The 11,354-nt window shown below is 43.6% G+C and overlaps 1 protein-coding gene across 1 annotated transcript in view; it reads right to left on the bottom strand.

Annotated features, from left to right (window-relative positions):
- Positions 1 to 3,237: 3,237 nt before the first annotated feature.
- POPDC3 (popeye domain cAMP effector 3) overlaps positions 3,238 to 11,354 on the bottom strand; it is a 109,587-nt gene continuing 101,470 nt past the window's right edge. Inside the window, exons 3-4 of the mRNA XM_075340088.1 lie at positions 6,995 to 7,103; positions 3,238 to 4,075 (exon numbers count right to left, since the gene is read on the bottom strand). Coding sequence (XP_075196203.1) covers positions 3,755 to 4,075; positions 6,995 to 7,103 — 430 coding nt within the window. The 3' untranslated portion in view covers positions 3,238 to 3,754. The remainder of the gene's footprint in view (positions 4,076 to 6,994; positions 7,104 to 11,354) is intronic.

Here is an 11,354-nt window from a genome sequence, read left to right as displayed (position 1 = left end):
ACAACGGAGGGCCCTAACGCTAGTGAAAGGGAAGATGGACACCTCCTCACTTATTTGCCGCAATACCCTGCACTCCTAGCCAGTCCCTACACAGTTTTCTCATCTGTCACCGAGCCGGAAACTGAAGCCCTGAGCTGACCATACTAGTTCCTGACTAGGGTGTGAGCAGGTGACGGATGTATGCGTCACCACTGCACTGAAACAAAACACCGAGAAAGGAAGACAGTCAGGGGGAAAACACCACAACAGACTGATAGTCAGCACAAGGACTGCAGCCACACCAACAACTCCAAGAGAAGGATGAAGCAGCTCCGTCCTCCTAAATCAGAATCCAAATAAATCAAGAATAACCAGCACCCTCTGCAGGTAGCAGAGGGTATATAAAGGGACTGGGAGTGGTCCAAACCGGAAACACCTGATCAGGAGTCTGAGGCTGCGGCAAAGCAAACTGACATCAACTCTCTATACGCCAAAAGAAAGAGAACCACATTTAGGGCTCATGTCCACTTGCGATTTCCATGTGCGAGTGCGATCCGATAAAAAAAAAAAAATCAGATTGCACTCGCACCAGTGTTAAGCGGGCTTTACACGCTACAATATCATTAATTAATTATCGTCGGGGTCACGTTGTTTGTGACGCACATACGGCGCCATTAACGATATTGCAGCGTGTAAGACTTATGTGCGACCGCAAAATCGCAAAAGCGGCCAAAATCGTTTGCCGCGGAGAGGTCGTCCTAAAACAAAAAAATCGTTTTCCTCTCATTAACGATGTTGTTCCTCGTTCCTGCGGCATCACACATCGCTGTGTGTGGAACCGTAGGAGCGACGAACATCTCCTTACCTGCCTCCATCGGCAATGCAGAAGGAAGGAGGTGGGCGGGATGTTTATGTCCCACTCATCTCCGCCCCTCCGCTTCTATTGGCCACCTGCCGTGTGACGTTGCTGTGATGCCGCACGACCTGCCCCCTTAGGAAGGAGGCGGGTCGCAGTCCAGAGCGACGTCGCAGGGCAGGTAAGTCCTTGTGATGGGGGTAAGCGAGGTTGTGCGCGATGGGCAGCGATATGCCCGTGTCACACAACCGACGGGGGCGGGTACGATCGCTTGCGATCTTGCTAGCGAGATCGCAGCGTGTAAAGCCCGCTTTAATCTATGTGATAGTGTCCTCTTGCTTAATTTTATATGGCACGAATCGTGCTCTCGGTGCAATCGCAGCATGTCTCAGCTCACGCGTGTGTAAAATCGCACTGGACTCAAATGTTATGCGACTGCAGTGAAGTGTACGCAGAGACAGACAGTGGAAGAGATGGGGAGAGAGTGCTCCCTCCATGTTCTCCGCCCCTGTGATGCGATCGCAAGATCGCACCACAGCCGCATGACCCTTGGCTGACACCGCAGCAGAGGCTCATTAGCATACCGCTTTCAATGCTCTCGCATCGGAAGCGGTATGCAAGTGGACAAGAGCACTTAAAGTGAGACTCAGACCCAGAATGTCACTAAACTCTTACCGTAGAGAGACGACCGTGACACTGTCTCTGAACACCTCCTGTTTTCTACATATGCACATAGCTCAAAATAAATTAAATAGATATCTTAATGGTTCACAATCACAGCGCATTACAAAACCATTTCCCATAAACTTTAATGTTAAAAAAAAAACAAAACAGCAACAAAAAATAAAAGCCATCCGTTTTTCCTGCGGTCCATATTTTTGATAGAAAACAAGATTGTATGGACTACATTTTTTTGTACCTCCAAAACATGGACAGGAGATGGAACAGATTGACTTTAATGCTAAAAATAAAACCTATGGGAAATGGGTCGGAATGGGCTGACAACCATTATGCCATCCATTTAATGAATTCATTTTTAAGCTCTGCACATATGAAAAACACAGGAGATCTTCGGAGACAGAAACAGATCTGGTCAAAATGAATGTAAACAGATACAAATCATAAACCTGAGGTTTCAGTTTTAAATAAAACAGAACGGAGCAGACAGAGCAGATGTAAGCTGATGACATTTCAGGAAAAATAAAAAATTAAAATGAATGGATCAGAAAAACGGATGTGAGGACACAACCTTATTTATACAGGCAATTGTACAATTTTTGCATTTAAAGGGAACCTGTCACCAGATTTGTGGCCTATAAGCCGCACCCCCCACCAGTGAGCTCTTATATATACAGCATTTTAGTATGCTGTATATAAGAGCCCAGGCCCGTGTGTAGAGCGTAAAAAACAATTTATAATACTTACCTAAACGGTCGATGCAGAGCAGATGAGCGGGCACCTCCTCTTTCAGCCATCTTTGTCCTCCTTCTTCTGAAGCTAGTGTGGAAGACGCGTCTGACGTCATCCAGAATAGCCGGCATTGAGGTATCGGGCACACTACAATACTTTGATCTGCCCTGCGCAGGACCCCAGTGTCGGCTTGTGTGGATGATGTAAGACGCGTCATCCACACTAGCTTCAGAAGACGGAGGACAAAAGATGGCTAAAAGAGGAGGCGCTGGTACCGGAGAACGAATACTCCCCTCCGACCCATCTGCTCTGCTCCGACCGTTTAGGTAAGTATTATAAAGAGTTTTTTACGTTCTACACAGCGGCCTGGGCTCTTATATACAGCATATTAAAATGCTGTATATAAAAGAGCCCACTGGTGGTGGCCGCAGCTTATAAGCCCCAAATCTGGTGACAGGCTCCCTTTAAACACTGGTAACAGGATAATTTATCTCACAAACAAAAAGCATTTGTAGGTGAAAATAGTGAACGAAAATGACGGACTGAAGTTGAATGTTCTTGGAAAATCCCTCATCTGTGCGTGACCGTCTTCCCCTCTAGTAGACCCTTCAAATCTTACAACTCCTGTCATACTTGACTAATTCTGGATTGTCATATTTTGACAAAGTTGTAGAAGAGGGAAAGCCAGCCTGGAGGATCACAGTGGGAGATCAGGTAATCTGTCGTAATTCAGGACCATTATCTCTCCAGGATTCTTTCATAAATATTCATCAGTTCCTACTAATATGAGGTACAACGTGCTCTGATATGCGCGAGCAGATGTGTTTTATTATTAACATTTCTTTTCATTGAGTGTCTATTAGTTTCCAACTGCAACGTGCAATTTCAGCTTTAGTTTAGCATAAGTAGGAAAAGAATGGCCGAGTCTGACGTACAAACAAGGTAAGAAAAAAAAAAAACAAAAAACGTTACAACTGATTTTTTTTCTATGATTACATGTTTTGTTTATTTATGATTCACTAATATTAGAAATTTCTAGCAGAATATCTTGCTTACAAAATTCTTGATTGCATATACAATCTGAATGGCGAAGAAGTTCCCAGTAATCATGAAATGTCAGAAATAAATAAGTTCTTCTTTCTGTAGCTTGTACTACAGAAAATCCAGGGTAGAAGATCCTATGTGGAACACGTATTACATTTACTTGGCAGCCGTTCAGTGGAAGATGCATCACATGTCTACTAGATATTTAGAAGGACTACAAGGATTACGTTGGATTATCTTACAAAATGCCTCATTTACCCCTAAGATAATACTATGGCTGTCTGCAATACCTTTAATATTGTCTTTATTAAAATTTCAACTATTAGAAGGCATTGTCAAGAAATCAGTAGACCATGAGCGTTACAAAAACAGTGAATCATGAATTCCTGCTAGGGATGAAAGCAGCAAGTGGCACTTTTACTTTGACCAGTTAATGAGTTATGGAGCTAATAATCCAAATCAGAGTCAGAAAGTTGATGAATGGTTTGTTATGGCCTCTTTCCTGCTTTTTTTCCGTGTGGAGAAGTCCTGAACACGAATGGTGGGAGCACTCGACTGTGAGTGTTCTGGCAAGGCCATGTGGTAATAGTTTGGGAGCCTGATGTCAAATCGAAATCCACTGTCCACATATACCTTTTCATTTAATGCATAGAGTTTATTTGCAATATCTCCTCTTATCAACATTGAAAAAAGTCTTGAGATGAAGCGATGTTTCGCAAATAATAAATAGAGTTTTTTCCTCCTCCAAGTAATGTACTTGCACTTTGTTTCTGCAGTAAGTGTTACCTAAAAAAAATAAAAAAAACAGCATTAAAAATATCAAAAACAAGTGAAGACATTTAGCTTGATCAGAAAATGTGAGATTAACCTTTATTACTTTACTAAAGGAAATCTGTCACCAGATCTGTCCCCTATAAGCTGTGGCCACCACCAGTAAGCCCTTATATACAGCATTCTAGAATACTGTATACAAGTGCCCAAGTGCGATGTGTATAACATAAATAACATCTTTTATTATACTCACCTACAGGCGGTCCGGTCCGATGGGCGTCACTGGTCTCAGTCTAACGCCTCCTCTCTTCTTGCGATCGCCATCCTCCTTCCCTGCTCCATGTGCATGACGCGTCCTACTTCATCCACACAAGTGTCCTCCATTGCACACCAGCACTTCTTTCTGCTCGGCTGAGGGCAGATCAAAGTATTGTAGTGCGCATATGTGGGCGGTCTTTGACCATTCCCTGCTCCTGCGCATTACTGTACTTTGCTCTGACCTCAGCAGGGCAGCTAGAAGTACGCCTGAGAAGGAGCGAAGTGAAGGACACGGTGTGGATGATGTAGGATGAGTCATCCGCACAAAGAGAACAGCAATCATAAGAAGATAGGAGGCGCCGTGCAAAGACCAGTGACGCCCATTGGACGGGACAGCTCCACAGGTGAGTATAAAAGCTGTTTTTTATGTTATAAAGATCGAACTGGACACGTATATACAGTATTCTAGAATGCTGTATATAAGGGCTTACAGGTGGTAGCCGCAGTTTAAATGGGAAAAAGCTGGTGACAGGTTCCCTTTACAGCAGCTCTCCAAGCAATTTTTATTTTCTCTATCTCTTCCTAAAATGTGTGTGTGTGGTAATATGTAAGTGTGCTAAAATACTGTTATATTCTTCAGTTCCCATCGCCGCTCCTGTTCACTTCTGGGATATATATGACCACCATTCAGCTTTGTCGACTCACATAAGGTCTACATGGTGGAGCACTGGCAGCTTTCCCAATGTAAAGCGGGCTTTACACGCTGCGACATCGCTAATGCGGAGTCGTTGGGGTCACAGAATTTGTGACGCACATCCGGCCGCATTAGCGATGCCGTTGCATGTGACACCGATAAGCGATTTTGCATCGTTGCAAAAACGTGCAAAATCGCTAATCGGCGACATGGGGGTCCATTCTTAAAAATCGTTACTGCAGCAGTAACGAAGTTGTTCCTTGTTCCTGCGGCAGCACACATCGCTGCGTGTGACGCCGCAGGAACGAGGAAGCTCCCCTTACCTGCCTCCCGGCCGCTATGAGGAAGGAAGGAGGTGGGCGGGATGTTACGTCCCGCTCAGCTCCGCCCCTCCGCTGCTATTGGGCGGCGGTTCAGTGACACTTCAGTGACGTCGCTGTGACGCCGCACGGACCGCCCCCTTAGAAAGGAGGCGGTTCGCCCATCACAGCGACGTCGCCGGACAGGTAAGTATGTGTGACGGCTGTTGTGCGACACGGGCAGCGATTTGCCCGTGTCGCGCAACAGATGGGGGCGGGTACCCACACTAGCGATATCGGGACCGATATCACAGTGTGTAAAGTAGCCTTAAGTCTATGAGACTTCGAACGAGGATGGTAGAAACTTAAACTGATGAGGCACGCTCTCATCTGCGTATAACAAAATTAGTAAGATTTTCATCCACAAAAATTGGATCAGTGAAATCCGTTTGGTATTCCATATGTCATGCGAGTGCTTTGCGAGTTTGCGATCTTTTTCCTGCCTTGCATCCGTATGCTATGGTTATTTTTTAACTCAGCGATTGTTATTCTACAATCATTTACCACAGCATGGTAATGTATCCATAAAAAACGGACGGCATATGTATGGTCCGTGTGCCGTCCATTTTTTTCCGCTCACCCATAGATTTGCATTGGCGAGTCTCAGTCGTTTTACACGACCATACACACCATGCTGCAATTTTTCCCTCAGGCCAAAAACAACTGGAGGCAAAAAAAAAAATCGAAGATCAGCACTGACTCATTGAATAACATTAGTGCAATGCGATTTTTTTATTGACTTGCACTCAGCGTATTTATACGCAGATGTGAGAGAACCCATATAGAAACTTCTGGTCCACACAAAACCCCATGGAAGCCGGTTACTCTGATTGAGGTCACGTAGTCGTGAAAAAAAGGGGAGTGACGCTAGAAACCAGAAAATATGGAAATTGGTAAGAATTTTAATACAGTTACACTGAATACATACTTGGAAAGGATTAGGGAAAAACTGTTGGAAGCTTCTTTAGGGTCACTTTTTCCATAAAGAATACTTGAATTCATGCATGACTTAAAGAGAACCAACCAGCAGCATTTTGCTATATGAGGTAAAGGCAGTGCCATACTAACAGTAAATGCTGAATGTAGGCATACCTGTTCTAGAAAGATCTGATGCTTGGTTGCAGAATTATCTTTAAATGAAAGTTGCAGAAATGCACTGCACTTTAATTAATGTGTGCAATGGGGCAGGCCTTTGTGGGTTGGGTCATCGCGTTTATTTCTCCTCCTACAGCGTCCTCTTGGTTTGCATTAAAATGGCGCCAGAGTCCGCGAATGCAAGTATCGCGATCTCGGGCGCCCCTTTATTGAACATACTGCGGTGAAGACCATGAGAAGCATCGGCGTGCGCGCAGATGTTCTTTTTTTATCTGCACACGCGCCGATACTTCTCAGTCTTCACCGCTGTGTGTTCAATAAAATGGCGCCGGATATTGCAATATGCACATGAGCGGACTCTGGGGCCATTTTAATGAAGACCTGAGTACTGTTGCAATCCTGTTGATTGGTCCTCTTTAAAGTGGCCCTCTAGTCCTAGTCAATAGCCATCTTGTAACCCAAATGTTTACAGCCTATCATAAATTGTCCTAAATAAGCTAATTTTTGACAAAAACACCAATACTTTACCTGAAAAACACCCTCTTCAGAAGGTCTCAGCGAGTCCCATTCTGGAGAATCCAAAAACTGAAGTGGGAAAACATAATGAAGAAACTCTCCATCGACTGTCACACGTATTCTGTAAAATTGATAAGATATCCATCATTACATAATGGTTGACATCCTCGGGTTACATGAACATATTTGATTCTGCTTGGAGGTTGTTCAAGAGTAATTCAACAGTAATAAAATCCTTTGTATTTCCATACAATTTCACTTGCAGTGTAGTATCATATGATAGTGATCACTATTATTACAATATGCCACAATCAGGTTACATGATAAATTTTAGATTATATGATTATATCAAGAATTTAATGTTCATAGTAGTAATGCATGTCTATATTCCCATATTCTTTGTTACACATATCTTAGCACTAAAGAGTGCAACTATCTCCTTTTTGTTACTATGTCTCATGTTCCGTTTGCACCTGTTCACATTAGGAAGGTAGGATGTGTCATCAGTCTTTTCTTAGATAAAAGAGTTATGCCTTCTGATTGAGCACTCCTACTCTTCATCCTTATGCCGGCGTCACACGGTACGATATATCGGGCGATAAGTCGTTGGGGTCACGTCGTTCGTGACGCACATCCAGCATCGTCAGAGATATCGTACCGTGTGACACCTCTGAACGACTGTGAAGGAGCAAAAATACTCACCTTATCGTTGCTTGTTGACACGTCGTTCATTTTCAAAATGTCGTTCCTCCTTCTGTGCTCCGGTTGTTCATCGTTCCCGAGGCAGCACACATCGCTCCGTGTGACACCCCGGGAACGACTAACACAGCTAACCTGCGGCTACAGCCGGCAATGCGGAAGGAAGGAGGTGGGCGGGATGTTACGTCCCGCTCATCTCTGCCCCTCCGCTTCTATTGGCCAGCTGCCGTGTGACGTCGCTGTGACACCGAACGTCCCTCCCCCTTCAGGAACAGGATGTTCGCTGCCCACAGCGACGTCACCCGGGAGGTAAGTGCGTGTGACGGGGGTTAACAACCTTGTGCGCTAATGGCAACAAATTGCCCGTGACGCACAAATGACAGGGGCGGGTACGCACGATCGCACGATAGATCATCCCATGTGACGCAGGCATTAGGCAATTTTAATTCTCCATTTGCAGGTTCCTGTCTGCCCATAAACTGAAGGTTTTTTAACCCAACGAGAGGCTTTAGTTTGATATCGACCCAACGAAGAGAGGTTTGCCTTGCCATTGGCTGTTGGGCTCACATAAACCTGGCCATTTTTGTGTGCTAAGTATCTCAAATGTTACATGTTTATCATAGCAGTAATGCATGTCTATATTCCCATATTTGTTGTTAAATATATCTTTAAAGGTAATCGGTCACCTGTTTTTTTGCCACCTATGCTGAGAGCAATATAACGTAGGGGCAGAGATCCTGATTCCAGTGATGTGTCACTAACTGGGCTGCTTAGAGTAGTTTTCATAAAATCACTGATTAATCACCAGTAGATTATCATTAGAGGACTACTTGGAGTGCTGCATATTCATGAGCTCTGTATAGCTGCTAGAGAAAACATTGATTCTATCAAAATGATAGCAAATAACTCAGTAAGTTTCACATTGCTGGAATCAGGGCCCCATGTCCCTACATTATGCAGCTCTCAAATGAGGGAGCAAAAACCTAATGACATAGTCACTTTAGTGTTACATTTAAACTGGTTGTGCCATGATACAACATACTGATTATGCTGTACATAGTTTGTAATTAAATATTTTTGTAATTTAAAATGTATTAAAAATTATGCTTAGTTTAAAAGACTGCAGCCCCCTAGTGTTAGTATTACTTGCCGCTCCATCCGTCCATCTAATCCTCTCTTCTGGCTGAGTATGTGCGGTTTCCGCTTTGAAATGGCCGCCTATAATATACAGGAGGATCCCTCTGTGCACGTCAGCCAGCCGGATCTTATACAGCTGATTGCAAGCTAGTATGTGCTGGGAGCATCTGAGATGCCTATATATAGATGCTCCAGGCATATCATCAGGGCAGGAGCTTCTCACCAGGCACAGACGTTATCTTGAACTGTATTACAACCTTCTGCCCAACATCAATCAGTGCAACTGGCAGCGGTCCCTTGTCTTCTCACTCACTGCTGGCAGTGCAGAGCACAGGGGTTGTGATGAGTTTGTCATCTGGCTGCTGCAATATGTACACAATGTGACAGATGACAGGAGTGTAATAAAGTGAGCTCTACCATTTTGGGGTATACATTTTTTAATGCTTTTTATTCATCATTTTCTGAAGCAGAATGAATTAAAACCAGAAATTCAATTATTGTTTTTATTTTTTTGTGCAGTTCACCCCGCGGTAACTGATAAGACCAATTTATTCTTCAGATCAGCACGTTAACAGGGATACAAGACATATAGCTTTTTTATGCTTTCCTACTTTCACACACTGAAAACAATATTTTAATACACTTAATTTGTTTTTGCTTTGCCATATTCTGTACCTTTTTTTAATTTTTAGGTGAATGAGCCATATTAGAGCTTGTTTTTTTGCATGACGGTTTGTCGTTGTCATTCATACAATTTTTTTGACAAATGACAATTTGTTCAAAATTTTTATTACTTTTTTTTGTGTGCAAGTATGCTGAAAAAGATATTTTTGGCATTTTTTCATTATTTATTTTTTCGGGAATTGGCCTTATGGAATAAATGTTGTGTCTCATGAATGGGAACAACGTGTTGTATATATTTCTTGCATTGCATATTTTTCCTCCTATCAGGAAATTCCTTATTGTTACTAGGTAGATTTAGACTGTATGAAGTTTGTCCCTATGTGCCTCCCTTAGTTGGCTTCGGTATAGAATGCTCCTCCCTTTCTTCCTCAGTTTAGTCTAGAGAGGAACCATTGCTGAAGACACATGTCTACAACTCTGTACAGATTATTCCTTTTTACCTGCCTTTACTTTGTACTAAATACAATATGTTAAAATAGCAACAAAAAGAGGACAATGTCCTCCAAAAATTAAGTATTACTCACAGCAAGTTGGGCTGCAGGCAAAGAGAACCCTTTCACTACCTGCTCTAGAGCAACAAGAGAAAGACATGGACTCACACTTAAATTACAGTGAAAGATCTAAGCGGTTGACCAAACCAACATGGAAGGTTAAAGAGAACCTAGAAACAGCCAGAAGGGAACTGCTTACCCACACAACATTATTGTGGCAAAGAGTGCAAAAACAAGTGACTGTTTTATCTACGCCCGATGCTCATGAGCTACCACCAGAGGGAGCCCTTGAACAATTGTACTCAACATACCGGTCCTACAAAGAAATTTGTAAAAAATATTCCTTTACCCTGCTGAGATCAAATACGTCTGAGTCTCAAAAAGAACTACAGGACTTCCAACAGCTTAATGCTGAACGAGACCAAACCGTGCGCGACATTGTGAGCGAGACTGAAGCAAAAATGGCGCAAATGTCAGGAGCGGCATCTTACAAACCAAGGTCCGTTAAGAGCTCAAGGCACTCACTCAAATCAGGCTCATCAAGGTGCTCAACCCTCAACGAGCAGCTCATAAAAGGTGCGCGCTGAAGCAGAAACAACAAAAGTACAAGCCATCTTCGCCCAGAGAGAAGCAGAGATGAAAGCAGAATCTGCACACAGAGAAGCAGAGATGAAAGCAGAATCTGAACACAGAGAAGCAGAGATGAAAGCAGAATCTGCACGCAGAGAAGCAGAGATGAAAGCAGAATCTGCACGCAGAGAAGCAAAGATGAAAGCAGAATCTGCACGCAGAGAAGCAGAGATGAAAGCAGAATCTGCACGCAGAGAAGCAGAGATAAAAGCAGAATCTGCACGCAGAGAAGCAGAGACAATTGCAGAATCTGCACGCAAGGAAGCAGAAATTGAAGCCCTACAGAAGAAATGTAAACATGTGGCAGACATGGCAAGGCTAAAGGTCTTTGAGCAAGCTCTGGGTGGGAGCCAAGAAGGCAGCGCCAGTTTGTGTGATCTCGACACAGAAAACTCACTTAAGCGTACAAGAGATTATGTGCTGAGCCAAGCCGACGAACTGCCAACTACCATCAACATTCCAGTCAGCGCTAACACTTCTCCAGAGCTTTAAGACACTGATCCACCTACAGCTTCCAGTCTTCCAGGTCAGTCTAATGTACCTCAGACTTTCAAGCCTGAACCTGCTTCATATTCCAATGCACAGCCACACCCTGCGCATCAGCAACCTCCGTATGCCCATGTCTACATACAACCTAACATGCCGGCAAGGCGCTACACTCCCAACAACTGTGTAGTTCCGGCCCCGCATACAACAAAGATTGTACACACCAAACCGATCACTGGTCTAAA

The sequence above is a fragment of the Anomaloglossus baeobatrachus genome, chromosome 3 (genome assembly GCF_048569485.1).
Source record: "Anomaloglossus baeobatrachus isolate aAnoBae1 chromosome 3, aAnoBae1.hap1, whole genome shotgun sequence".
In the NCBI taxonomy this organism is placed as follows: Eukaryota; Metazoa; Chordata; class Amphibia; order Anura; family Aromobatidae; genus Anomaloglossus; species Anomaloglossus baeobatrachus.
Note: the sequence above shows the minus strand (reverse complement) of the source record. Positions and strands in the feature narration are given on the sequence as shown.